Source organism: Girardinichthys multiradiatus, chromosome 5 (assembly GCF_021462225.1).
Source record: "Girardinichthys multiradiatus isolate DD_20200921_A chromosome 5, DD_fGirMul_XY1, whole genome shotgun sequence".
In the NCBI taxonomy this organism is placed as follows: domain Eukaryota; kingdom Metazoa; phylum Chordata; class Actinopteri; order Cyprinodontiformes; family Goodeidae; genus Girardinichthys; species Girardinichthys multiradiatus.
In genome coordinates, this window is record NC_061798.1 from 11137519 (window position 1) to 11165158 (window position 27640).

The window sequence follows — 27640 nt, forward strand, 5'->3', positions numbered from 1 at the left end:
ATGAAAAAAGTTCCCATTTCAGCTGACCCTGTAAACTAGAAGCATTGACCAGGCAGCTTAATAACAGCTTGAAGCGTACGCCTCTAATGTTCAAAAGTAGCAAAAGGAAGAAATCACATCACACAGAGTGAGGAAAATCCCCAACACATGAAAGCCCGTAGACTGAAGATGCAGAAAATAAAATGTGACAATAAAAGAGCTTTATGGGTAGAAAAAAATATAGGCTAAAATTGATCGGGCATCACTAACGTATCCTGAGGAAAAAACTCTGAGTTTGCACATACAGTAAATGATGCATGTCCACCTTTGGGCCTTGGGGAGCAGCCAGATGGCAGAGAAGTCAACTGATAAAGTCAGACATGTTTACGGAGGGTGAGAATGTGTGGACAGAGGCTGGTGTTCAGTTGACAGCACCCCACTGGTATACCATGAATGTCAGGATGAACCAGGGTCAGGCTGCTTTGTTTTCCTGTTATCAAGCCTGGTGTGTTGACAAGTAAGCAGTGGTGAATCCTAAAGACTGATCATTCTGCATTTACTTGCATTAGAAGAGAAAAACAGTCCCGATCACATCCGATGTTTTATGTGTGTGTTATAGAGGTTTTTGTTCATTATTTTTTTGTAGAAGCTTGTGCAATGTGACTCACCTCTCCACTTTATCCTGCGAATTGTTTTCACCCAAACAGAGTTTTTTTTATTGTGGTTTCGATGTTCCTACCTCATTGATGTCTGTTGGTATTGTCTTATTCTTTTCAAGCAATATCATGAATAATAAAGTCAGTACAAGAGTTGTTTAAAATAGGTGCAGCTAAGACTATAATCTCCAAACACCAACAGCAGAGCTCTACTTTTACACAAAAGTCAGAATTTTCTAGTTTTGAGTTCGAAGAGTCAACTGGAAAGCTGACTGAATGCAAAATCCAGGGCGAAAAAGTTTTAAGTTTCTCACCAAACCTGTCCTAAAAAGTCAAACATGGCTGTCACTCGTGTAAAATGTAAAGATGGCTGCTGTGACGTACCATTTGAAAATGTAAAACTTTGAAGTGTAGGTTTCTTTAACGATTTGTTTCTAAAAACCCGACTCATAAAAATGCATCCAAAATTCAAAAAGGTTTAACATTTTTTATTTTTAACTATCTAATGATTAACATGGGCTGCACGGTGGCACAATTGGTAGCACTGTTGCCTTGCAGCAGAAGGTCCTGTGTCTCCCAGCCGGGGGTCTTTGTGCATGGAGTTTTTATGTTCTCCCTGTGCATCCGTAGGTTTTCTCCGGGTACACCGGCTTCCTCCCACTGTCCAAAAACATGACTGTTAGGTTAATTGGTGTCTCTAAATTGCCCTTAGGTATGAATGAGTGTGTGCATGGTTATTTGTCCTGTGTGTGTCTGTGGTGTGATGGACTGCAGACCTGTCCAGGGTGTACCCGCCCATAGACTGCTGGAGATAGGCACCAGCTTCCCCGCGCGCCACTATGGAAGAAGCGGTAGAAAATGACTGACTGATTAACCTTCATCCTAAAGATGAAATTTGCTTTATGTAAATAATTAAGTATTCATATAAATGTATATAAATGTTTTTAGTCTGTCTTCAAGATAAAGCTGTTTTTTTACTTTAATGCCTCTGCTTGACTCGTGAACAGTGACTGATGTATCCTGATTGGTCGGTGGAGAAACCTAACAGACAGCTTGAGGGAGCACTAAGTGAAAGCCTATCCATATCCTAATTATCCTCATCTTCTATAAATAGTATTCCACTGACTCCTAAAAATACAAGTTGATTGAATATGTAAGGAATGCCCCTTAAGTGTCAAAAACGGTACAATCGCATATTTTAAAAGAGGTTTAGTAACCCTAAATGGTAAATGGCCTTCACTTGTAAAGCACTTTATCAAGTCTGAGAACCCCAAAGCGCTTTACACTAGAATCAGTCATCCTCCCATTCATACACTACACAAGTGAGGCTGCCATACAATCAGCGCCACCAGCAGCAGACAAAGCGGGTAAAGTGTCTTGCCCAAGGACACAATAAACTGAGAAAGATCTAGCTGGGGTTCGAACCGGCAACCCACCATTCACAGGACGAACATCTACCACCATTGTCACCACCACCTCAACCCTAACTAAGCGATATGTCGTTATTTATTTGAAAATTATTTACTGTCATATGCTAGTGTTAAATTGGGTTTGATGTCATTCACGGATGCAGGCGGACTGCCAAGCCAAACAAGGTCAAAGTTTACAGGGTGTTTGTACCCTGTACAGTTAATTAGCTTGGTTTTTACATTATGACATCATCAATATTTCTACCACTAATAGCAGACAAGCTACCAGAGTTTGAGAAACCATAGAGAAGAATAAGATCTTGAACTTCTCACACGTTAGAAAAAACTTGGCAGATATCAGAATGGGCCCAAATGGAAACCAAGGGGAAGAAGGTTCCAATTATTAACTTTCATTAATCAGTATAAAAAATGGGCAATTCCTGCCATATAAAATAGAAAACGTTAACAAGAATACAAGAAGATTTTCCAAAAGACTTCCATCTTTGTGGGGTAATTTTGGGGGTGGAGAGATGGGAAAGACATGCAGCAAAGGTCGCATGGGCTGGGAGTCGAACCTGCGACAGCTGCATTCCACCCCATATGTCCTATGTTTGTAGTTCTAATGATAGAATTGTCAAAGCGAGTTGTCAAAGCACCCGCTTTGACAACTCGTGACTTAAAAGTAAGCCTCAATTGTGCTCATACTGGGGCATGTTTTGTAGGGATAATTGCTAATAAGCCTCAAATTGATTTTAAGTTTAAACATCTTCTCAAATCTGTCCAAATGCTGGCATCAACTGTCGTTACCAGTGTCAGACTGGCTTCACAAGCTTTCACCGTTACTCCCCGCTGACTTCTTTGGCATAAAAACCTTCCCAAAATTAGCTTGAGATGAGGCGGCACCTCTTCCCCTAGTTTTCAAATCTGGTTTCCAGATGAGCACACATAATTACTAGCTGGCATGAAAAGAGCATCTGAATATTTGGCAGCAGCTATTGGTTTAAGTCTCTGATTTGCAGCAAATAGACTTAGACAGTGAAGGTTTTTTTTATATTGTGTATTGTCATATAGGAGGAAAAAGCTGCTTAATGCTGAGCATCTAAATCATTGCGTTTACCCCATATTCATTAGAAAAAGCCACGTGTGACTGCTGAGGCAAACAAGGGCAACATACAAACTGAGCTTCATTAAATCAACATCAGTGAACATAAATATATAGGCTTTACTGCCCCCTGGTGGCAGTGGATTGTTTTCAAACGAGATGAGCAAGAAAAGTAGATGAGACTGGCAGCAGGGAACTAAAGGGAGAGGTAGTGTCCAATATGACTGGGAGGCAGGGAAAGTGGAGGAAGATAAAAGATGGGTAAAACCACTAAAGAGACATTAACTGATCACAAGAAGCAGGAGAGCAAAGCTGATTGTGCCACTGGGAAATAAATCTTAGGGTGCAGAAAAATATAAAGAGTCGCCCCAGAGAAGCAAATAAGGACATATGAGAGACTGAAAGGGGGTGAGAAAAGCAATATACAAAGCAGGGGAAGATGGCAAGGGAGATGATCAAAAGAGACACTCGTCATATTGGCACCGACACAACCTCACTTCCTCCTTCACTCGTCTGCCTGCTTCTTTATCCGTACCGGAACTCATTCATTTGTTGCTTTGTGTGTCAAAAACATTCATTCATTCATTCATCTTCTATACCGCTTATTCCATAGTGGGTCACGGTGGGCTGGTGCCAAAAACATTTTTCCAATTAGGAATGCACCAATCAGAATTTTGTGGGTAATTTCCTATCTCTTTTTGGTAAAGCTTTAATCTGCCGATACAGATTTTAGCCAAGTGAGATTTTACTTTAAGAACCACAACATAAGATTCTAACAGCATTCTGATTTTTCTTTACTGGCCTTCCTTGTTTTAGCAGTGATCAACATTTTACATGTGGTAAACGACAAGGCAGGTAAAGTGGGCTTTGTCTAAAGTATAGCATCTAAAGTTTTTTTTACTTTTTTGCCAAGATTTGAAAAAATAATACCGTCTACGGAGAGTCAGTTTGGGTTTAAGCCTAATCATGGCCCTGATATGTGCATTTATGGCTTAAAAGAATTATTAAGTAATTATAATAGCAAAAAACTCTACAGCTTTCATATGTTTCCTAGATGCCTCAAGAGCTTTAAACGTGTAAACCACAAAACACTATTTTTAAAACTGTGCCAAGGTGGTGTGCCTAAATATATAGTAATAGTTGTAAACCACTTAATGTATGCTGACGACTAGTTTTTACTCCAAATTCAGCTGGTCTTCAGCAGTTCCTTAATGTATGTTCAGTTTATGGTGAACAACATGATGTCATATTCAATACACTAAAAAGTGTCATTCTGATCTGTTGCACTAAAGAGGACAAAAGTAGGGTATTCCCTAACTCTATGCTGTCCAGCTGCTTTAGCAATATCTTGGTCATGTGTTGACAGACCTATCAGATGATGAAGACATTTAACGTCAGTTGTACGCACAAGCTAATGTCCTATCTCCAAAATGTGGATTTTGTTCTGATGAAGTTAAACTGAACTTGTTTAAATCATACTGTACCTCACTGTATGTGGCACACTTATGGTGGAATTACAAAAAGGCCAGCCTTCACAGATTGCAAGTGGCTTATAATGACGGATTAAGACTTTTGTTAAAACAGCCCAGATAGACGAGTGCCAGTGAATTGTTTGTGTCTACTTTGGAAACATTGGAATACCTGCCTCCTCAAAGGTTAGGGGTTATGTATTTTTGTTCTTTTATTCATTTTTGTTTTTTGTTTCTGTAATATGGACCACGAGTCTGCAATAAAATCTGATCAATCAATCAAAAGATCATGAAATTATACTGCTAGAACGCTGTTTCCTATCGTATAATGTATGCTGGCATTTTATACAATGTGTTACATGGGTCTAAGTGAGAAAGAAATTAAGGAGATTATGTCGAACATCAAATCTTATCATGTTTTTGAAGTTTGTGTGTCGCTTCTGATGCAATCCAATTGTGAAAAGTTTGTGTGTACTCAGATCAGTGGAGTAGAATTTACAGTTTTCTGCTGCATCGTGACAGGGTACATTATTTTTCCATGATGTCACAGTCTTGTTTTCTTTATTTTTTCATATCAATGGACCAACTGATCATGTGGGAATTAAATTTTAATGATTATTCAGCAGTGGTGCTAATGCGCTGTATACATGATGTTTGAGATTTAAGGCTCTCATGTGGTGGAATTTCTTGACCTTCCCCTGGTTTATGTGGTGGACAAATTGTAGATGCTGCAGAGTCAAATATATAAAAGCCGATGTGGGGGGCATAATTTTTTTTATATATTTTTTTATAATTTCCAATAATGATTGGAAAAAGATCAGATTTTTAAGTATGACCTCATGGTCACCAGACAGGGCAGATCAAGCTGAAAATCATCCGATTACGGCCTACAGCAGATATCTCAGTGCGATTTCTTTAGCCTCAGTCATTAGGCCTATGGTATCACCATAGGTAACTCAGTATTTTACCCAATGTCTCTCAGTTGTCTTTACTGTCAGGAGCCTCCGCTTCGACTCTGTATAATCCATACTTGGCCTCTCTAACTTCAGCTTCTGCGTCAGTTCTTGACACCCTTCAGCATTTTTTTCCCTTTCACTTCTTACTTCCTTTAAAATAAACCTTATGTAGTTCAGTCACAGACACATATCTGTGAATCATAACTACAATACAGGGAAAACAGTAGCGTAATTCATCAGAGTCTCTAATCTACATGCAGAAATGTCCGCTATTCTTGCAAAAAGGATATTTTCTCTCTACTAATATTCACGCGTGCTTGTATGCATTAATTTTACGCTAAACCTTCTAAAGGATTTCAGTTTATCAAAGAAAACCTTTCAGCTGCAGAGATGTAATCCTTCTACATTATTCAGTTTACAATATTCTGAGTAAAATACAGCAGAGGCAGCAGAAATTTTTATTTTAGAGACTCATTGCACAGACGATCATATCTTTTTATTTTCACAGAGATCATTTGGCCTTGACTCTACAGCTCAGACGCAGGCAAGCACTCCTTTTTTAATACCCGCATATAAAAGGAGTTTGTAAAATATTGAGATATACATGAGTTTCTCATCCCTATACCTCTCTCTCGTACACAAAATAACAGGTAGAAAGCAGCCCAACTAACCAGTGTTTCCAACATCTGACCAGTGTTGAGAGATCCCAAAAAATGCACACATAGATCTCAGCAAGGTTAAAAAGAAATGGGTAAATCTAAAAGAAAATATTTGAAAGTGAATTACAGGGTTTAAGAAGGAGAGTTGCCTTTAAAACATTTTAAGAAGCTCTAACTAAAGAAAACAGGATGCTTTGAGGTTTACTGAGCGTTATTGGTTTTGCTTGAACAAAGAGGTTCAGATAAAAAAAAAATCTAAAAGTGTAAACATGGAACAAATAGATTGCCCGAAGGCATAAGATGTACTGAGGAGGTGTTGAACCCAGATGGGAATGTGGATAAAAAGAGAAAAAGCCCACTTTGTTGTTGGCAACTGTGGGCAAATGAAAGCAACCCTTCCACCTAAAATACCATCTATCTATCTATCTATCTATCTATCTATCTATCTATCTATCTATCTATCTATCTATCTATCTATCTATCTATCTATCCATCTATCCATCTATCCATCCATCCATCCATCCATCCATCCATCCATCCATCCATCCATCCATCCATCCATCCATCCATTGCAGCCACAATGGATGTATGGATGGATGGATTCATCATGAAAAGGACCAGGACTTTACTCACTCTGATTAGCAAAAAGGTCCTAACACAAAATGGAGGAAGGTTAAGGTTGGCCTACCAATATGACATTCCTGATCCACTGATTTAGGTAGTAACAAACATGTAGCCTCTGCAAACTGTAATAGATAATCCAGAATTAAAGAAGAAGTGAGACGATAATAATAATAATACACATCCTGCTGGTGTGGAGCTGAAATACCAGATTACTCTCCAGTGTCCAGCTAATCTAAGAAAGATACTGATCACTAACATCCAATGAAGATAATAGTATTTAGTTTAGTATATCAGTCCAATTTGTCATATGCAGTCACATTCAACCATGCCAGGAAATGCTATGGACAAGAGGTGAAACAAGAAAAAGTTACATCCACATATCAAAATTAAATTGTACAAAGGTAAACTAATAAAAATGTAAACATTTACAAGGCAATATGCATTGGCATGATTTTGTGTCTAACAGCAGGAATAATGCAGTGCTCTAAAACTGTTTGTTTCATATTAAGGAGCCTGGTAGTCTGGTGGTAAAAGCCGTCTTTCAGTCTTTTAGTGTTTGCAGTCTGGCTACTGTAGTGTCTGCCAGATGGCAACAGAAGTCTGTGCGCTGGATGACAGTGGTCCTTGATGATGCTGAGTGCCTTTCACAGACAGTGGCTGCAGTAAATGTCCTGCATGGAAGACAAACTGCAATGTTCCTTCCTGCTTCACTCTTCAAGCTTTGCCAGGAGCACTTCCCACACCACTCAGTTGTTCAGGCTGTCAGCAGGCCCTCAATGATATACCTGCAGAAGTTGCAGATGTTGAGGATGGTGCTATCCATGACAAACTTCCTCATTCACCTCAGGAGATACTATATCTATTCTGAAGACGGAACACAATCACATTGCTTGTATATAAAGCGCTGAAAGCATCTGGACAGCCTGCATGAGGAACATGACACTGGATTTGTCCAGATGAAGAAGAAATGCCCAACGCACTGAGTTAAACCCCATGCCCTTTGACCACTACATGCTCTGAAACCACATACTGTCTCGTTATCCTCCGGATCAATGTGTATGATGAGAATGAGAATGTGACCCATAAAGAGTCGGTTATGTGTTTATCACAGAACAAAGACCTGAAATGGCCTAAAATCCATCCTGCATGTTCTTGTGTTCCAAGCTCTCCTCCTTGTCAACCACGTCAGAAAAATAGACTGTATACTCTCTCATTACTGTAGCTGAAGCCCTGAACTTTCTGAAGGTATTTTCTGCCTGTGTAAGATAAATACAATATATAGACATATTTAATATAGAAGCATATGACAGGATTATGCAAAAGAATAGAATATTGCCAAAAGTACAAACAAACAACCTCAGAGGTCTTGAACGTATCCAAAAACTCAGGAGCTGAATCATTCTAGATCCTCTATCGCAGACTGAAATCACAATCAGGAATCAAATGGGCCAATCTGGGTTAGACCTGAAGCAAATGCTGTTTGTTGACAAGGATTCAACAAGACAGCCCTTACATTATGACACATGTTGTAACCTGTTGTCTTTGTGTTTTGTATTCTTGGTGAGTTTCAGGTGTCTGATAGGAGGTCCAGCTGTGAACTCCTTCAAGTTTGAAGCTGTGTGGACAACCCTATCCAATCAATAAGGAGACAATCTTATTCAAACCCAGTCCTCCTGGCATCGGGTGTGGCACCATGAAGGGTGGGGCTGGGGGCTCGTTTAGGGATGTCACCCCTTCTAATTAAGTACATCACCCCCTTAGGCATTCAAAACAATGTTCAATTATTAGGATTATTCACTTTTTTAAAAGATTTTTAAAAACATCACTATTTTAAATAAATGATAAATAACAGTGCTTATGAAAAGCATTACATTTTTGGAGAGCACTAAACTTTATAATCCTGTTTTTCACACGATGAAGAGAGACCCGGCATCATTAAACTGGTCTCTGTTTGGTAGTGAATAAACGCTGTAGGAAAAACTTAATACAGAAAAGAGTCACGACTTTTCCCTTCAAAGAGCAGAGCTCAGTAACTGCTGTATGTGCGAGAGATTGTTGCACATCTGTCTGAAGTCCTAACAACTAATGAACGCCTCTCCGTTCCTTTTAAATGTAACAATACTGCAGCCTGGCTCCACACAGGGAGAGGGACCAGCAGACCTTTCTCTCAGACCATTGTACAGGTAAGTATGATGAAGATATCACAACAGATCATGTTTTCTTAATTTCTCTGGGTGATGATTTTGTCATCTGACATGTTTTAACATAATCAAGATTTTTATTAGCGAGGAACATCAGCCTAAAAGCGCTTTGAAGATGGCTGCTATTAAATTAGGGAGCAGATTTTTCTTTTTTCTTTCCAACAGCTAAAGCTAAGAAATATGTGAATGATAGCGGCTTTATTGAAAATGGGATATCTGAATTAAAATATGTTATATGTGAGTAAAGAGAAATAAATAAGCTGTGAAAAAGCCAGGTGGCAAATGCTATGTAATGATATAATTAATATGCCTTGGCCCTTGACGCCAATTTGCTTTATCCTCTTCAGTGCCTAAAATCATATTCATGAATGTAAACTAGTTCATAGGTGAGTGTTGCAGGTGAGCAGCTAGCTCTTGATTGGGTGGGAATTTGCGCAACACTGGGAATGTCCCCTCATTAGTCATCAATTGCCCCCTTATTTTTTTTCCTCGCTGGCACTGGACCTGGAGAATAGCTGTGGTTTAGTCAGAGCAGCTCACCATGTTATTGAACTGAGCTCAGTTGTTGCTTGATGATTTGCAGCTAAATCCTTTAATGCTTGGTCTTAGTAAAGATTATTGTTTAAATTAGACCAGGAGACATATCTGGAAGCAGGCAAGTGGAAAATTGGGCCTTTTTAAGTTGTTGGTTTAGCTTTATTGAACCTCACAAATATTGCCCCCAGTCTTTAGTTTTTAACTAGTTTTTATTTCTTGCTTACTTAAATCTTACTTTCATCAGACCACAAGACATGTTTCTAGTAATTAAGGATTTTTTTTTTTTTTTACCTTGAATGCATGGCAAACTTGATGCACATAGATCCCCTCTCCCTCCTGGATGGTGTTATGACTAGACATTCATGTGCTCTTTATACTCGTGTATAAGTGCTTGAACCGATGAAAGTGGCATTTTCAGTCATTTCTAAATTGTACCCAAGGATGAACCACCCTTGTGAAATCCACGATTCTCTTCTTGATGTCTTGGTTGATTTATTTTCAGATTTTTTCCATGAACTCACATATGGAAGCAGTCTGTTTGAGGTGTTGCCTTAAAATAGATGCACAGCTGTGCCTCCATTTAACCTAGATGTAGTAAATTAACATCAGAAGCTTAAAACCCACGACATCACCTGAGCTTTATCAAATTGTGTATACATAGTAATTTTAGTGTAGGAAACACCCAACTTTGAAATAATTAGTAAAAAAATCTCTCTCTCTCTTTGATGATTCTGGCATTTAGCAAACAGATACAATTTGGTAATCCTAACTAACCTAAACAGGAAAGTTGAGTCTGATTTAATACCACACATTTTAAAAAAGGTTCTACTTCTTTTTCTACAGTGATTATAAATATCAGCTTTTAGTTGTTCAGCTCAGTTTAGAAAACTTAAATCCTCAAGAGCAATTAATTAAAGACATAAAAGCTTATGTTCTGCAACTTTTAGATTTATCCCATCTCTAACATTTCATCATCAACTTGTCATTCAGCTCTGCAGAGGCCTGGTAATGAGCCATTTTACTTTATTCAGGTGTGTTGGAGAAGGGATGCATCAACAGATGCACCATAACATTAACCAAGCCCAGTCCTCGAGTGTTAATGCAGCAACACACATACACAGATTATTAGGAGTATGTCGGTCAGCATAAGGATTTTAATTTTATGTTTTAGACAAGAAACTAATTTAGTTTAATATCATAAGACCATAAAAGGTGATCTAAGGATTTAAAATGATTTTATTTTACATTGGATATTAGCCCTCGATATTGTGATATCATCACATAATTAGACACATCTATCCATTGCCTCTCTAAAATACACTCTGTTGTGCATTAACAACTATGTAACCTAAACGGTAGCCACAGAAGAGCTTTTCCATGATTAGCAAAGCCTGATTTCTTGTTGCAAAGATGGAAAAGAAACAAAAAAGGCATTTTATAAACAAGATAGAAAATCTTTCAGAATGGCATCATGCAAGATTCTAAAAAATCCTATTCAGTGGCAAAAATATTAAAATAATTTTGATTTTTCTTTATGCAAACTAGTTGTGCATGAAAAGAGATGGAAATCTAATGTGTGCTTAAACTGGTAAAACTACAAAGAAGAGAGAGATTATAATTAACTCTAAAAGAGCTGAGGGATAACAGATGTTCTGAGAATCAAGAGAGACAGCATTGGCTGTAAAGCTGCAATATTATTTGGTCTGATGCTCAGCAGTCTGTTTATTTTACAGAACTCACAAAGCCATGGGAGGAAGCAGCCAACGAGGCATGAGAAAGGATTGACGGTGAGGAAACTCGGCTTGTCTGAGCTGGCAGTTCAGACATCAGTAAAGCTTGGAAGGCAGCATCCACATTCATAAGGCTGGGTGCTGCGACCTGATGGAAAAGGTGCAATCATTGAGCAAGATTACAATTGATACAGCTGATATCTCCCTGCAAACGGTGAGCCAAAAAGGTGGAGTGAAATTCACTCCACTTGCAGCAATTTCTTCATGAAATTTACAGTCCTTTGCAAAATATTGATACCAGTTAAATGTTTTGACAATGAAACCACAGACCGTGGAGTAGTTTATTAGGATTTCATGAGAACTTACCACATAATTGTTAAATGGAAAGAAAAAATGATACACAGTTCTTGAAGTTTCGTACAAATAAAACCTTTTGTGGAGTGGAGTGAATTTATATTCACACCTTTTGACTCTGACAACCCTAAAACAGATCTAGAAAGCCATAAGAGGTCTCATTTGATTTCTGGCACAAGGGAGATCACGGACATTTTGAAGAAGGTGTTTTTGTTTTAACGAGACCAAAATTCATCTTCTTGTGGCAAAAAACTAAAACTAAAAGCAAACAATAAACATGCGGAATCATGCTAAGGAGATGCTTTCTTCAGCAGGGACAGGGAAGTTAAATACAGGGTAATCCTAAAAGAAAACCTATTAGTGGAGGCAAAAGACTTGAGGCTGAGGCAGATCTTCACTTTCCAACTGGACAGCTCCATCATACATCAGAGTTCTGATTGTTCCATACGTTCCTAACAGAGCACTTGGTTCTCAGACTGCAGGTTTACTGGTGGTTTCTAGAGTCTCTAGAAGTAGAATAGGAGGTAGATCCTTTAGTTATTAGGCTCCTCTCCTGTGGAACCAGCTCCCAGTTTTAGTCCGTGAGGCAGACACCCTGTCTACTTTTAAGGCTAGGCTTAAAACTTTCCTTCTCTAGGATAACCTAAGCCACTCCAGCTCTATAGTTAGAGTGGCTTAGGTTATCCTGAGCTATCTTTGTAGTTATGCTGCTATAGACATAGGCTGCTGGAGGACAAAATGTTCACTTTCACTCTCTCTGCTACATTATCATACTACTCTCCAATTTTGCATTAATTTGCTGTTATTTCAGCTGTTAACTCTATGTTCTCTCTCTGTTTTGTCTCTTTCTAGAAGCTACATCTGGCCTGGTTCTGTGTTTAGCTGTGGCCCCTTCCTGGAGGGGCCATCGGCCAAGCTGCTGCTGCCAACGACTTAATGCCCACCTTCTACCGATGATACCGTGTCTTTCAGTGTTTAACCCTGTCTCTCTCCTAGACATAGCTATTGGCTGAGCTTCTACTGTGACTAACTGTATGTGCTCTCTATCATTCTCTAGACTTGAAAACTGGCTCAGCGTTTATCTGCTTAGCTGTCTTTCTCTCCTAGATGAAGCCATCAAAGGAGTTATAACCATTAACGTTTTACTTTTCTTTCCCATAGAAAGTACTCCTTTCCACTGTGAGCAACAGATGGCCGCTCACACTGAGCCTGGTCCTGCTGAAAGTTTCTTCCTGTTAAAATGGAGTTTTCAGCCCTGTCCCAATACCCGCACTTCCACCCTTGTGTCCCTGAATTGCGCGTTCCCGTTGATGGGTTCAAGTGCGTAGTGTGTCCCAATTCTCCAGAGTGGTCCTTAGCCCCGCCTCCTTTGTGCCCTCCATCCACACTTCGGCGAAGCCCGCATCTAAGCGGACTTCGCCGAAGTATATTACCCACAATTCACTGCTGCAGGTGACGTTCTGAGCAAAAACCAATCACAACCATCAACGTAACTAGCCATCAAATCAGAATAATAAGAACTGCGTTAACTTTAGACAGCAAGCCGACAAATATTTTTTTTTACTGGTTTTCCAAGCTCAACATTGTAAGATACCAGTGGGTTCAGAGTGAGTCTGGGCAGTCAGTAGGTCATAACACTGAAGTTACCTTTCAAACAAACACTGGCGCAGCGAGAGTCTGGTGTATAAGCCTCTGTCGCTTCCTGCACTTTCTTCTCCTCAAAACAATTGCTTGTTGCAGTTTTAAATAGTTTTTTTTAGCAGCAAGACTGTGAAAACAGCCCTGGTTCCCACCCTTTTTGATGTTGCAGTTACGGTGCAGAGGTGCAAGTCGATGACGTAACCCCTACTGTCCCAATTCTCCAATTTTGCACGCTTGTAACCTGCGCACTTCAACCCCTACATGCACTTGTACAAAGTACACACTTCATAGAGGGGCGTAGGGTGTAGTGTGGGTATTGGGACAGGGCCAGAGTCTCCACATGCTCAGTATGAGGGATTGCTGCAAAGTCAATGCAAGCGACTGTCCACTGTCGCTACATGCTCATCCAGGAAGAGTGAATGCTACAAGTCCCTGACTGGATGCAATCTGCTGGGTTTCCTTAGGTAGAAAAACCTTTCAACCAATTTGAATAATAAACAATCTGACTCCACTGTTTGACTGTCAAGATTAATTGAAATGTATGTACCTGACTTGAAATCTGTATGATTCGATTGAATCGACGTTGTAAAGTGCCCTGAGACCACTTGTTGTGAATTAGCGCTATATAAATAAAACTGAATTTAATTGATTCGATAACAACCTGCAATATAAATGATCCATATGCACGACAAAAAAAAAAAACAAAAAAAAACATGAAACAATGTTTTTTCTCTTCCCGGTTATGCACCGTTTTGTCCTACTAAAATACATTGACGTTTTGTGAATGAAATGTGTCAAAATGCAAAAATGTTCCAGTGGTATGAATACTTTTGCAGGATACTCTATGAGTCTGGTTTAGAACAGATTTTCACAGCAGGTCCAGCTGCCCCAGACCACACCTACAGGTCCTTCTCAAAATATTAGCATATTGTGATAAAGTTCATTATTTTCCATAATGTCATGATGAAAATTTAACATTCATATATTTTAGATTCATTGCACACTAACTGAAATATTTCAGGTCTTTTATTGTCTTAATACGGATGATTTTGGCATACAGCTCATGAAAACCCAAAATTCCTATCTCACAAAATTAGCATATTTCATCCGACCAATAAAAGAAAAGTGTTTTTAATACAAAAAACGTCAACCTTCAAATAATCATGTACATTGATGCACTCAATACTTGGTCGGGAATCCTTTGGCAGAAATGACTGCTTCAATGCGGCGTGGCATGGAGGCAATCAGCCTGTGGCACTGCTGAGGTCTTATGGAGGCCCAGGATGCTTCGATAGCGGCCTTTAGCTCATCCAGAGTGTTGGGTCTTGAGTCTCTCAACGTTCTCTTCACAATATCCCACAGATTCTCTATGGGGTTCAGGTCAGGAGAGTTGGCAGGCCAATTGAGCACAGTGATACCATGGTCAGTAAACCATTTACCAGTGGTTTTGGCACTGTGAGCAGGTGCCAGGTCGTGCTGAAAAATGAAATCTTCATCTCCATAAAGCTTTTCAGCAGATGGAAGCATGAAGTGCTCCAAAATCTCCTGATAGCTAGCTGCATTGACCCTGCCCTTGATAAAACACAGTGGACCAACACCAGCAGCTGACACGGCACCCCAGACCATCACTGACTGTGGGTACTTGACACTGGACTTCTGGCATTTTGGCATTTCCTTCTCCCCAGTCTTCCTCCAGACTCTGGCACCTTGATTTCTGAATGACATGCAGAATTTGCTTTCATCCGAAAAAAGTACTTTGGACCACTGAGCAACAGTCCAGTGCTGCTTCTCTGTAGCCCAGGTCAGGCGCTTCTGCCGCTGTTTCTGGTTCAAAAGTGGCTTGACCTGGGGAATGCGGCACCTGTAGCCCATTTCCTGCACACGCCTGTGCACGGTGGCTCTGGATGTTTCTACTCCAGACTCAGTCCACTGCTTCCGCAGGTCCCCCAAGGTCTGGAATCGGCCCTTCTCCACAATCTTCCTCAGGGTCCGGTCACCTCTTCTCGTTGTGCAGCGTTTTCTGCCACACTTTTTCCTTCCCACAGACTTCCCACTGAGGTGCCTTGATACAGCACTCTGGGAACAGCCTATTCGTTCAGAAATTTCTTTCTGTGTCTTACCCTCTTGCTTGAGGGTGTCAATAGTGGCCTTCTGGACAGCAGTCAGGTCGGCAGTCTTACCCATGATTGGGGTTTTGAGTGATGAACCAGGCTGGGAGTTTTAAAGGCCTCAGGAATCTTTTGCAGGTGTTTAGAGTTAACTCGTTGATTCAGATGATTAGGTTCATAGCTCGTTTAGAGACCCTTTTAATGATATGCTAATTTTGTGAGATAGGAATTTTGGGTTTTCATGAGCTGTATGCCAAAATCATCCGTATTAAGACAATAAAAGACCTGAAATATTTCAGTTAGTGTGCAATGAATCTAAAATATATGAATGTTAAATTTTCATCATGACATTATGGAAAATAATGAACTTTATCACAATATGCTAATATTTTGAGAAGGACCTGTACTTCTGAGCAAATGTCCTCTCACCATCACTGTCAGGAAGCAGTCATATCAAAATGACTTTCTATAGAGGATCTTCGGAAGCAGTGTCGCCGTGAAGCCACGGCCAACCACTTGTGTGGCTGTTCAACACTGACAGCCACACCAAGGCAGGACATGAGATGAGGATATATGTCAAACTAAAAGCGTACACTTGTAAATGAACAAAATAGCATCATACCAAGAAATAATGCAGTCACTCAGGGACAGACAATAACGACAGGATACAGTGGGGAAAAGGATATAATCAGAGTCAGATACTGCAGACAAGACCTCAGATAAAATGACTGATGAAATGTCTTCAGGTCAGAATGAGGGATAACAAACCATCATCAAGCAGACACAAAGATAAGGGTGAAGGATACAGTGTGAGCAGCATATAACGAGATTGTATATTGATAAAGATGAAACGAGAAAAGAAATCAGCATCAAGATCACAAGTCAGGAACAAAAATCACATGGAGCATTTGAATAGAAAAGAAACAGATAATGACATGCTAATGTAACAACAAAGGATAAAGTGCCCTCCGGGGGGAGCTATGCAACAGCAAGCGATTTCTGTATGAACACAGATGAAGAGAGGGAAATTTCATTTCAAAATGCCATTTATTAAACCACCGCAATGCGTCCAGTTTCAATCTAGTTCATATGCAGTGATTAAAGTCAAGCCAGATTCACATCATCCTACCTCTGACTGCATCTGAGCTAACGCAAACAGAAGCCTCCAAGAGGGTGAGGAAGGATGACAAAATGGGAAGAAATTCCCATCCTGAGTTCGCCTTAATCTCCAGTCTGTGAGCACTAGGACGGGGTGCGCTGAGGACAAAATCTACGCTAACGAGACGCACAGCTGAGGACAGAACTAACAGAAATATTAGAAAAAAGGAGAAGGGAGACCCCTGGGGAAACATAAGGCTGGGCCGAAGTGCTGAGGAGCAATGACAGGTTTTGATGGAAGACAGGCTTGAGTGGGTGGAGGAAGTGATGAGATTTTATGTAAAAGGGGGATAAAATTAAGAGATCTGGTGAAAATGATGTGATTACTGAAAAGAATGAGTGTTAAAGAAAAGTGATGCCAAGAACTTGAGTGAGAAGAGTGCCTGCAAAAGACTCTGGAGAGCATCAAAGAGAATACTGTAGAAGGGGAGGAGCAAATATATGCAAAGCTATCAGTAATTGTAAATTCCCCCCATGAAGAGCTGTACTGAGTGGTTTTATGTCGGAAGAGTGCAATAGCAGCGGTTTGGCTGAACCATTAAAAAGCAATAGGAGGATCTCAAGAGGATGTTATGAATGAGCACAAACAGACAAAAGAACTACGGGGTCGAAAGAGGTTCTTCTAAAGATCTTTTTTTATACAGGAGGCTGTCGCTGCAGCTGAACTCATCCAAAAAAAGAACAAACATGAAATGAGATCAGATTTTTTACAAGCTCAGAAGTTTGGGCTCATCTCACAAAACTTTTCTCACCAATCTTCTGCTCCTTTTCCATCCATTTCTATCATCATAGTGCTTTGAAAAGGTATTCATTTCGCTCGGTACAATGTATTTTATTAGGATTTAATGTGACAGGCCAACACAAAGTGGTGCATAATTAAATATAAGGGACCCATACATTTTTTTCAACCTTTTTTAATAATGAAATGACAGAAAAGTGTCCCCAGTCTCATTTATTCTAACACCCCAAAATAAACTGCAGTGCAGCCAACAGTCCTCAGATGCCACCTACGATGCAGTTTCAATGAAAGCATCAGTGAACAAAGGAACACAGCAGCCAGACCAGGGATAAAGTTGTGACAAAGCTTAAAGAAAATTTAGGTTATAAAACAATATCACAGGCTTTGAACAACTCACAGTTTTCAATCCAACATCTAAAAATAGAAACAACATGGTGTAGCTGTAAAATTACCAACACATGGCTGTCCATCAACTGTGGACATTAAACTGAAACTGCAAATTTGGACATTATGGAAGAGTGGCATGAAGAATGCCAACGTTGAAAGAAAACTATCTCAAAGCTTTTATTGCAGTTTGCCACAAGCCATGATAGGGACACAGCAAATGAATGAAACAAGGCGCTCTGATCAGATGAGACCAAGATAGATGTTTGTGTGGAAGAAACCTCTCCACATCACCTTGAACAGACATAAATATGGTGATGGAAGCATCATGCTGTGGGAAAGCTTTTCTTCAGTGGTGACAGGGAAACTAGGTAGAGTTACAGAGAAGATGGATGTAGCCAAAAGCAGGACAGAAAACCTGTCAGAGGCAGTAAAACACTAGAGATTGGTATGGAGGTTCACCGTTCATTGGGACAACGGCCTTGTACATACACGCAGAGATACAATGGAGTAGTTCGAAACATATTCATATTAATAGTAGTAGGAATCAGTCAGTGTCTAGACTGAAACGCAATAAAGAATCCGTGGCAAGACTTGAAAATAGATGTTCACTGACGCCATCCGTCCAATCCGAGTTTGAGCTGTTTTGCAAAATAAAATAAAATAAATTAAGGTTGGGTTTTTAACTTGACAAGTTTTAAAAATAATCTTAATCTTAAATAATGGGAGACGATAACATTTGCAAAGCATGGTAAATGGGGACAAGCTCATCAATCATTCTGCAACATTTTACTTGAATTATCTATTGTATACTCAAAACAATAACAGCAAAAAGCTAATTGAACTCATCCTGCTATCATTGCTGTGGTTCAGATGACTTGCAGCATGATAGAAGTGGGATGGCCAAATTGGGTTTCCCATTCTTAATTAGGGCAATTAATTTGGAAATATCAGCAGAGTCACGAGAGCTCCACCAGGTCATTTAGGGATTACACAGAGAAATGAAGAGTTGTGGGAAGAGAGAGGAGCAGGGGTTCATGAGCAAACAAAGTATTTGAGAGGACTTCCATGATAGAACCCTTCACCATCATTTTAAATGTTATCACTGAGTGATTCATGGACTGAGGATAATTACCCATTTGAGGTAATTCCTCCAAATCAATCACTCCTTTTGGGAGTCAGTGAACTGAAATCAGAGCTTGCCATCTGATGCTGTTTCTGCAGCTGACAGTTATTCATGTTCATCTGCCATGAGAAACACATGAAGGGACGGGAGATAGAGATGAGAGAGAAACAGCAAAAAACATTCACAGGATGGAAAATGTTCTTTTTTAATGCTCGTTAATGTTATTTATAGGATTTAAACTTCCACAACTACCAAACTACCCAAAAGTTTTAACTTGAGTCTCTGTGTCGAAATCCCTCCAAATCCAAATTGATGTTCTGGTGTCAGCTCAATGTGACAAGCACAACAGGTCAGTGTGAAAAATATTATTTCAAACTCACCTCCACGAAGAGGAAACAGGGCACAATGTAGGTGCTGGTTTTCAGCTGGCCTCTGTCTGCAGGAAGGCTCCTCATCGGCCTCCTCTGTGATGGTATCTGACTATCAATCATCTGTGGGGGGGTAAGGTTCATAGTAAGGCTTTTGGCTATCAAATGCATTCAAATTTGTGTGAAAAAATACATTTTGAGCAAAATGAAGGGAAAGTTGGATATCAACATCTGTAAGACATTGGATGTACCAAGCAACACAGGAAGGAAGTCAACATACAAGAAGTACAAGGCAGCAATGTTTTTTTTAGCTAACATATTTTGGAATTCTACTGGCAGAGCTCTGATGCCATGGTTCTAACCCCTATGGACAGGTAGATTGGGACCTTGTCTGAGGTAATTCAGGCACAAATAGGTTCTGTGATAGTGAAAAAAAAGAGTTGGCTTGAAAATCACCCCAGAATCAGCTGGCTTATGTTCCTGGGAAAAGGGATGTCTGTGTCTCCTTCCTGGACCTGGTGTTTGTCCATAATTACAGGGAATTTAGCAGGCTTGATGCCTGGGAACCAAACTGTTCATGAATGCTTGGGGGTTTTTTTGGTTTTTGTTTTGGTAGATGAAGCTCTGTATTCTCCCAAAACTTAAAACATTGAGAAAAGGAAGGCTCAGAGTTCCTTTGCAGTTAGACCTCCCCTAACAAAATGGAGGGACGAAACAAGATCAATTTACTGAGTTTATTTGAGGTACCAGTATCTATCCAGTACTGGGTGCCATATTTTTTTAACCATAGGCTCTCGGTTGTATCAGACAGATACCATCCATCCAGTCATTGTCTATAGCCACTTGCCCTAGCAAGGTCACTGAGGCCCTGGTGTCTTTCTCCAGCGGTCACTGAGCAAGAGATGGGGTACCCCCTGGACAGGTCACCAGTCTATCACAGGGACAAACTGGATAAACAGTGATGCATGCATACACTCATACATAATGTTAAACTCCATGCAGAAAGACCCCAGGCCAGGATTCGAACCCAGGTCTGAAATGTTTATATCAATTTTGCCAATAAAAATAATTCTCCTTCAAAGCCCTCTTCTATCTTTCACAATGAGAAGATCGACACATTCAGTTAGCAACTACAAGCAAGTGTTTTATCAGTGAGACCATTTAGATTCATCAGGCTGATTAAACCATACAGTACTTTACTTCTTTTGATGAATGAGTGTGAGTTCAACTTTAAAAGTCCAGAAGGTTGTTGGTCACATAGTAGTTTGCCACCCTCTGGAATGATGAATAATTATTCTAAAACATATTTTGTTTCCCTTTAAAGAAGCGAGGCTGACATAAGCTTTCTAGTAAGGTACTCCATACAGATAAATGACATCTTCAATTTGATAAACTGCATTTTGTGATATTGTTCTTTTCAAATATTCCCCTACTTGTGAAAAAATGTTAATCTATTTAGGATGAAGAGTGTCACCTAAAAACATCTGGTTCAACATCTCACCACCCAGAGCTAGAATGCAGAAATCCTCAATGGCTGCAGAGAAATTGTCGCTCAAAATGGAAGTAATTACATATTTGTTACAGTCAGTCAGTCATTTTCTACCGCTTATTCCATAGTGGGTCACAGGGGAGCTGGTGCCTATCTCCAGCAGTCTATGGGCGAGAGGCGGGGTACACCCTGGACAGGTTGCCACTCCATCGCAGGGCAACACACAAACCACCATACACACACTCATTCATACACCTAAGGGGCAATTTAGAGTGACCAATTAACCTAACAGACATGTCTTTGGACTGTGGGAGGAAGCCAGAGTATCCGGTGAGAACCCACGCATGCACGGGGAGAACATGGAAACTCCATGCAGAAAGACCACAGGGCAGGAATTGAACCCAGGACCTTCTTGCTGCAAGGCAACAGTGCTACCAACTGCACCACCATGCAGCCCATATTTGTTACAATTCTTACTAAATATAGGCACTCCAAGAATACTTCATTTACCATCAGATTGTAATGAACAACACAATGTCAACAAAACATGATGCTAAGCTTGTAGTAAATCTTAAATTGTATTGGTTTTACTTCAGAAATAAACATAATACTAACTTAATAGAAGTGGAGTTAAAGCTAATTAAAAAGGATATAATGAAAGAATGAAAGTAATGATGATGATAATCTTATATTTAGCTATGGCAATATATGAAAGCCCAGCCAAATTCCCCGTACCGCAAGCAAGTTTTACACTTATTCAAGTGTCTGCTGTGACATTCTTTTGATGCTTTGATTTTTTTTTGTCTTTGAATTGTCGAAGCATTTATAAAATGATGTCAATAATTAAACAATGGTCATCTCTTCGTCGGATAAAGGTTGTCTCTCTCAAAGAGGAACAGGAATGCCGACAGTTCCACAGGATCAAACCTTCACAGAGAACAAAAGCAGCAGGATGTGTCTGACTATTCAAAGATCTCCAAGCATAAAGAGGACACTTTAAGCCTTGAATAATGTGCCAACCATGCACTCATAAATGGAGGTTTCCATTAGCTGTGTGCCCTGGCTATTGGGGCACACGACTATGGGAACATAATCCTCTCTGAAATTAAAGGGGGATTCCTTCTCTACTTACCATGAGTAAAATATATGAAAAAAAACAAATTTTTTTATACAAATGCACACCTACGCTTGTTCACACACAGACACATTTGTAGATGTGCGAAAATGCACACAAAGGTACATCCTGCCTGATACATCAAAAAATACACCCAGGTACACAGACTCAAACACACGAACCGAACAGGGAGGCGATGGGAGAACGGAGGAGGAGGAAATGAGGCTGAAAGGAGGAGAACTAGAGTGGAAACAGAGGAGTGATGATCAAAAACAAAAGCCTGACAGAAAGAGATAAGAATGAGACAAACTCATGATGCAGACGTTTGGAGACAGAAGAGTGGAAGGTGAGGTAAAAAGCAAGCAGACTCAGCAATGGGAAATAATTGTGATAGTTGGATAACAGGTAGAAGAAAAAACCTGCCTCAGAGGAAAAAGGAAAAGAAGAGGAGGAGAAGATCGTTGGAGTATGAGCTCATGGGATGCTTTGGGGTTTCTGACATGCAAATGATCAAACTCGCTCTAAATAATGTCAGCCTCTGCTCATTAAATGCAGAAAACCTCAAAAGGCATTCAGAAGTTCCGTCCTTAATTAAAGGAGTGAAAGCATTTTGTTAGTAGTTGTGAACTTTCTAATCTTCCTGTTATCGCTCATAAGGAAAGAAAACAGCAATCCGCTGTATATAATTTATTCATTTTAGAACCAGCTGGTTTTTCTCTGCAGATATCGCGCTTATTCTCTCATCTCCTTGGCAACAATTATCTCCCCAACTTTATAGCGCCTCGTCAGCCCTTTCCTCAATCAGTGGTTGTTACGGCTGTAGTGGAGAGATTCACTTCACAAGGTTGGACTGCATCCATGCCTGTGTTTTGGCCCTGAATGAGTAACGTAGAATAATAGATAAAAGGCGAGTCCTTCAGTCCTGTTCAAACAAGCATTGAGAATTCATTTTATAATAATAATAAATGTAAAAGTAAACAGATCAGGAAAAGACAGTTAAATATTGATCAAACATAAAAACTGTACATTAATTAAAAATGTAACACCCTGAGAAAACTATTCACAAAGATCTCTCATCTGAAGCTGTTTAATCCAACAGAAAAATTAGGCTTTGCTTGTAATGAAAGTTCAACAGGCTCTTCAAAAATTGGAAATGAGATTCAGACTGCACATTTAAACTCTATACTGAGAAATATATCAAACTTCTCTTGTAAGCTCAACACTACCTATGAATACGTATCTAGCTACTAAATAATCTCCAAACTCTAAATATTCACAATTTGGAGACTAATTAATTGATTAAGTCAACAAAGTCAGCAGTAAGTCGATTAACTTTAAATATTGAGTCTTCCTAGGTAATTCTGGGCAAACAAGGTTTTTATGTCAATGCAAATGATCAATACATCCAGACATGCCATAAAGAAATATTGTTACATTGTCTCATTTGGTCTTCTTACACGAAACAATTTCAGCAATCTTTTCCATGACCTTTTCCAAAAGTCTGGCAAGACTTTTCCATGACACAATGCGACATGGATCTTAGAAAACTTTGGTACGACATCATGTTTGATGTATGCACATTGTACCAGTTACTTCTAAATCGATTATGACATGTGACAATAAGCAGTGTCATCAGCATGTGGCGCATCAGCATTCGGCATCCATCTGGGCCGCCAGAAACAACCACAACCAATATGCAATGAAGAACGCAGCTATTGTTTTTGCGGCCTTTATGTGCCTCGAAATATATATGACGAAAAGGAGGAGGAGAATGCTCACGCGGTTGTGGCTGGGGAGAAGAGGCCAACTTGGGATGCCGGTGTTGTGCGAAATTCGGTTCCCCTGAAATAATGTGTTCCCCTGGTCACACAGCACCACTGTTACATCATGGGGGCGCTACATGTAGTTCACCATAAAGTGTTTCCACAGAGTTCTTTAGGTTTAGGTATGGTGGTCATAGAAGGGGAACAGATTATACCAGAGGAACCAAATTTCACACATCTGTTTTTTTGTTGCAATTCTACTGGCAGACTAGTAGATGTAGGTCATAGCAGCTGTCACACTGTGTGATAGTCATTTTAAATATCTCCCTCAAACTGTCTCACAGTGCAACGTAAGATTTAGCGAAACAACAAAAGATTTCTCCATGATATTCTTTTTCTTATCAGGGAGCACAAAATACTTAAATGCAATCACTCTTTGGTGTGGAACCTGTAACTGAGGGTGAAAAACTCAAAGTTGGCTGTTTTCATAAAAATAAAGTCAGATGAAGCACAGAAAAAGGTAAGAAGGTTTTTAAAAGGAAATTGTATTTTCTGCTTTTTATTGCAGCTAAGTGAGACATATGGGTAATGGTCATTTCACTCCTTAACCATTTGGGGCACAAAATGAAGTCATCTACCCCAGGATGTCAATCAGTACCCGCCATGGGGATGTTTTGTTGAACTGAGGAAGGGGTCAATCAACCAAGACCCAACATCAGCAGATAACAGGAAGGCTGAACATTTTACAGAAACTTTGCTGTTTCATCCCTGGAAGCCATCAGCCTCTGTTATGGAACAGACTGGATTCGGACATTTTGCAGCATTTTGGAAAGGGTTTGCATTCTGTAACTTATACACACAGAGATAGATGGCTGTTTCCAGTAAGTACTGTTAACTGCTCTAATCGGCTTAAAATGTCAACTCTGTAATCATATAATCTTTTTTTCGTAAATAACAGTAAAACCTCTGGTATAAATAATTAATGATCTGTCATGACAGACAGGGGAGAAAGATTTTGAATGCTATTAAATGTAGTTTTTACAAAGGCTAAAATCGTTATTGGCAAGTTTTTCAAAAACTGGAACTCGTAAATCGTCCACAAAACTGAAATAAAATAAAGTGTTTAAAAAATATATGTGCACAAATACAAAATTGATTACCGCGCAGAACGGTGAACACTGCAACATCACTGCATGTATATCATGTAGGTTTGGGCATAAGCTATTGTTGTAAAGCATAAGATGTTTTAAGATAAAAACAGGATTCAGAGATCTACAATCAATAGAGAGCTCATTGTAGTATTCATGTCAGAAGATAAAAGGATTCTATCTATACATGCACACACACACACACTGGCGTGCACTGTACATACAGCATTGGGGTATGTCCTTTATGTACTGCTCTTCCAAAGCTGTGAGAAGCAATCAGGCAAAATGTTGCCATGACTGATTGCTGTTCACTATTATTGGCAACATCTTTAAGCCCTTCTCTGGCACCACAGCAACAAGATCAAAAACCTCACAGGAAAACATGCAGTAGTCCCCCCCACACACACTCACATTTATACACATTTATGCTCACACTAAGGTTTGCTTCTACTTCTTACACTGAAGAAGTGACTCTTAATTCAGAATTCAGTGCATGCTGATTTGGATGTTAGTAAAGTAAGCAGTGGCTTACGCATGATACTTTTTTGTCGTGTGTGTGTGCAGCTGAGCATCCCTGTGACCCACATTGTTGAACCTGAGGAGCGGCACAGCAGGAGTTCCATCTGTAGGAGGACGTCTTTCACTCCTCCTCTCTTTACCTTACTCTTCTGCACACACACACACGGTTTCCAAAATGAACCAGGGGTTAGCAAGTGGTTTGAAAAAGTCTCACCTTATATCTCTGAGTGTTGGGATCAGTGCTGCTGTACATTGGCGGCTGCCTTGGAAGTCTAAGAGGATTTGCTCCTGCAGCGAAGTCGCATCTTGTGGTCTGGTTGTGGTCTCTGCTCCGATCTCTCGCTTTCTCCTCTTTTCGTCTCTTTCAAAGCATAGCCGCCCCTCACTTCCGCTGCTCCACCACTTATAAGGCTAAGTGTGAATAGAGAGAGATAGAGAGCCTGCCCACTGCAAGGCACTCAGCCTGCAGCCAGACTGGTCTATATCTGTCTGCACTCTGCTGCTGGGTCGGCAAGCTAAATATGATGATCTTCAACAGCACTTCCAGGCTAATTAGTCAAGTGACGGGATCCACAGGCTTGGTGAGGCAGCCGGCTCCGCGCAGTTGCCGGTGGAAACGGGGAGAGGAGGAGAGGGTGTGTGTGAGAGCATATGCATCTGCGTGTGGGAAAGAAAGAGCGCAGGGAAATAACAGTGGGAAGAGGAAATTTGAGAAAGAGAGAGAGATAGGAGTCTGGGAGCAGAAATCAGAATTTGTGTGTGTGTGTGGGGGGGGGGGGGGGGATGCACTTTAGTACCCCTGGAAGCCACTTTGAAACAGAGACATCACACACTGAGTGTAAGAGTACTGGAGTGTATGTGTCTGTGCGTGCATGTGTGTAATTATAGATGGAAAGCCAGGAAACAAATAGAGCTAAATTATCCAAAAGATAGTCAGCGATGGGTGCTTTCGTAGCTTTTTTGAGCACCTTGCCTCATACTTGACGAGTGAGCTCAGGTGATCTGGGACCTCAGTTCTGAACAGCCAGAAGTGGGTTAATGATGCATTGTCAAGCAGAAAAGTGGGATGCAACCCACACATGTCCCTATGTAGGTCACAGGACTTCTGGTCGCAAGCTTACCAGCAGGATTTGGAGGGTTTTTTGTGTAGGTATGAGCATTACTTAATGATGTAGGGTTGCATTAAACAAATTACACCTAAATCACTGCCAAACTGAAGGCCCTGTTTAGGCCTTTGTGAAATGCACACATGGAAACCTGCACAGAAATGCATGTTTCTGTGCTCTGAGTCTTTTAGTAAATGTTTAAACATGCATGCAAAGTGCAGTGCAAGGCACTGGGACATCCACTGAAGGGACTGAGGCAAAGGCTGAATTTTCTTTGGACTTGTAGGGTGACAGCAAACATGCGGACAAAGGGGTGCATTGACCAGATGAGACCAAACCTGAAATATCTGGAGTATAAATGCAAAACACTATGTCTCTGCGTGTGTGTGTGTGTGTGTGTGTGTGTGTGTGTGTGTGTGTGTGTGTGTGTGTGTTGGTCAGTAGTGGGGAACTAAACCTGTCACCATAAGTAAACCGTCCCTGTGGTACAGTGATAAAACAAGGTGGTAACATCACAGCTTTCAAATGCTTTTCTTCAGCCAGAACATTGAGTTGGAGTTGGAATGAAGTTGAATGGAGTTAAATGCAGGGCAATCGTGGAGGAAAACCAAAGAGGCTGCAAAAGACTTGAGAAGGTGATCGTCCAGGACAGGACAGCAACATCAAAACATAGCACGAGCAACAACAGGCTGTACAGATCAAAGCATATTCATGCATTTGAATGGCCCAGTCAATAACAGTCATAACTAAAGACCATTCAGAATCGGCGGCAAGACTTAAAATTGATGCTCTTAGAGGCTCTCCCTCCTGACTAAGTGATGACCTTTAGTCTATTTCACGAAGAACAATGGGAACAAATTTCATTTTCTAGATGTTTAAAGCTTGCAAATGTACAACAGTCAATCATTTTCTATACCACTTCTTCCATAGTGGGTCGCAGGGAAGCTGCTGCCTATCTCCAGCCTATGGGTGGGAGGCAGGGTACTCCCTGGACAGGTCACCAGTCCATCGCAGGGCACACAAACACACCATGCACACACTCAATTCACACAGAGAAGGGCAATTTTGAGAAATATTCGAGAGAAATTGCACCTAAGGGCAATTTCAAGAGACCAATTAACCTAACAGGTATGTCTTTGGACTGGGAGGAAGCCGGAGTACCCAGTGAGAACCCACGCATGCATGGGAAGAACGTGCAAACTCCATGCAGAAAGAACCCAGGACCTTCTTGCTGCAAGGCAACAGGGGTACCAACTGCGCCACCATGCAGCCCAACTGTACAACATTCTTTTCTAATTTTA

At 40.4% G+C, this 27640-nt stretch overlaps 1 protein-coding gene across 2 annotated transcripts in view; it reads right to left on the reverse strand.

Annotated features, from left to right (window-relative positions):
• LOC124869079 (phospholipid phosphatase-related protein type 5-like) overlaps positions 1–25862 on the reverse strand; it is a 104470-nt gene extending 78608 nt beyond the window's left edge. For both annotated transcript variants that reach the window (XM_047366804.1, XM_047366805.1), the window contains exons 1-2: positions 25448–25862; positions 19213–19323 (exon numbers count right to left, since the gene is read on the reverse strand). In XM_047366804.1, the coding sequence (XP_047222760.1) occupies positions 19213–19323; positions 25448–25486 (150 nt within the window). In that variant the 5' untranslated portion in view covers positions 25487–25862. The remainder of the gene's footprint in view (positions 1–19212; positions 19324–25447) is intronic.
• Positions 25863–27640: the final 1778 nt, after the last annotated feature.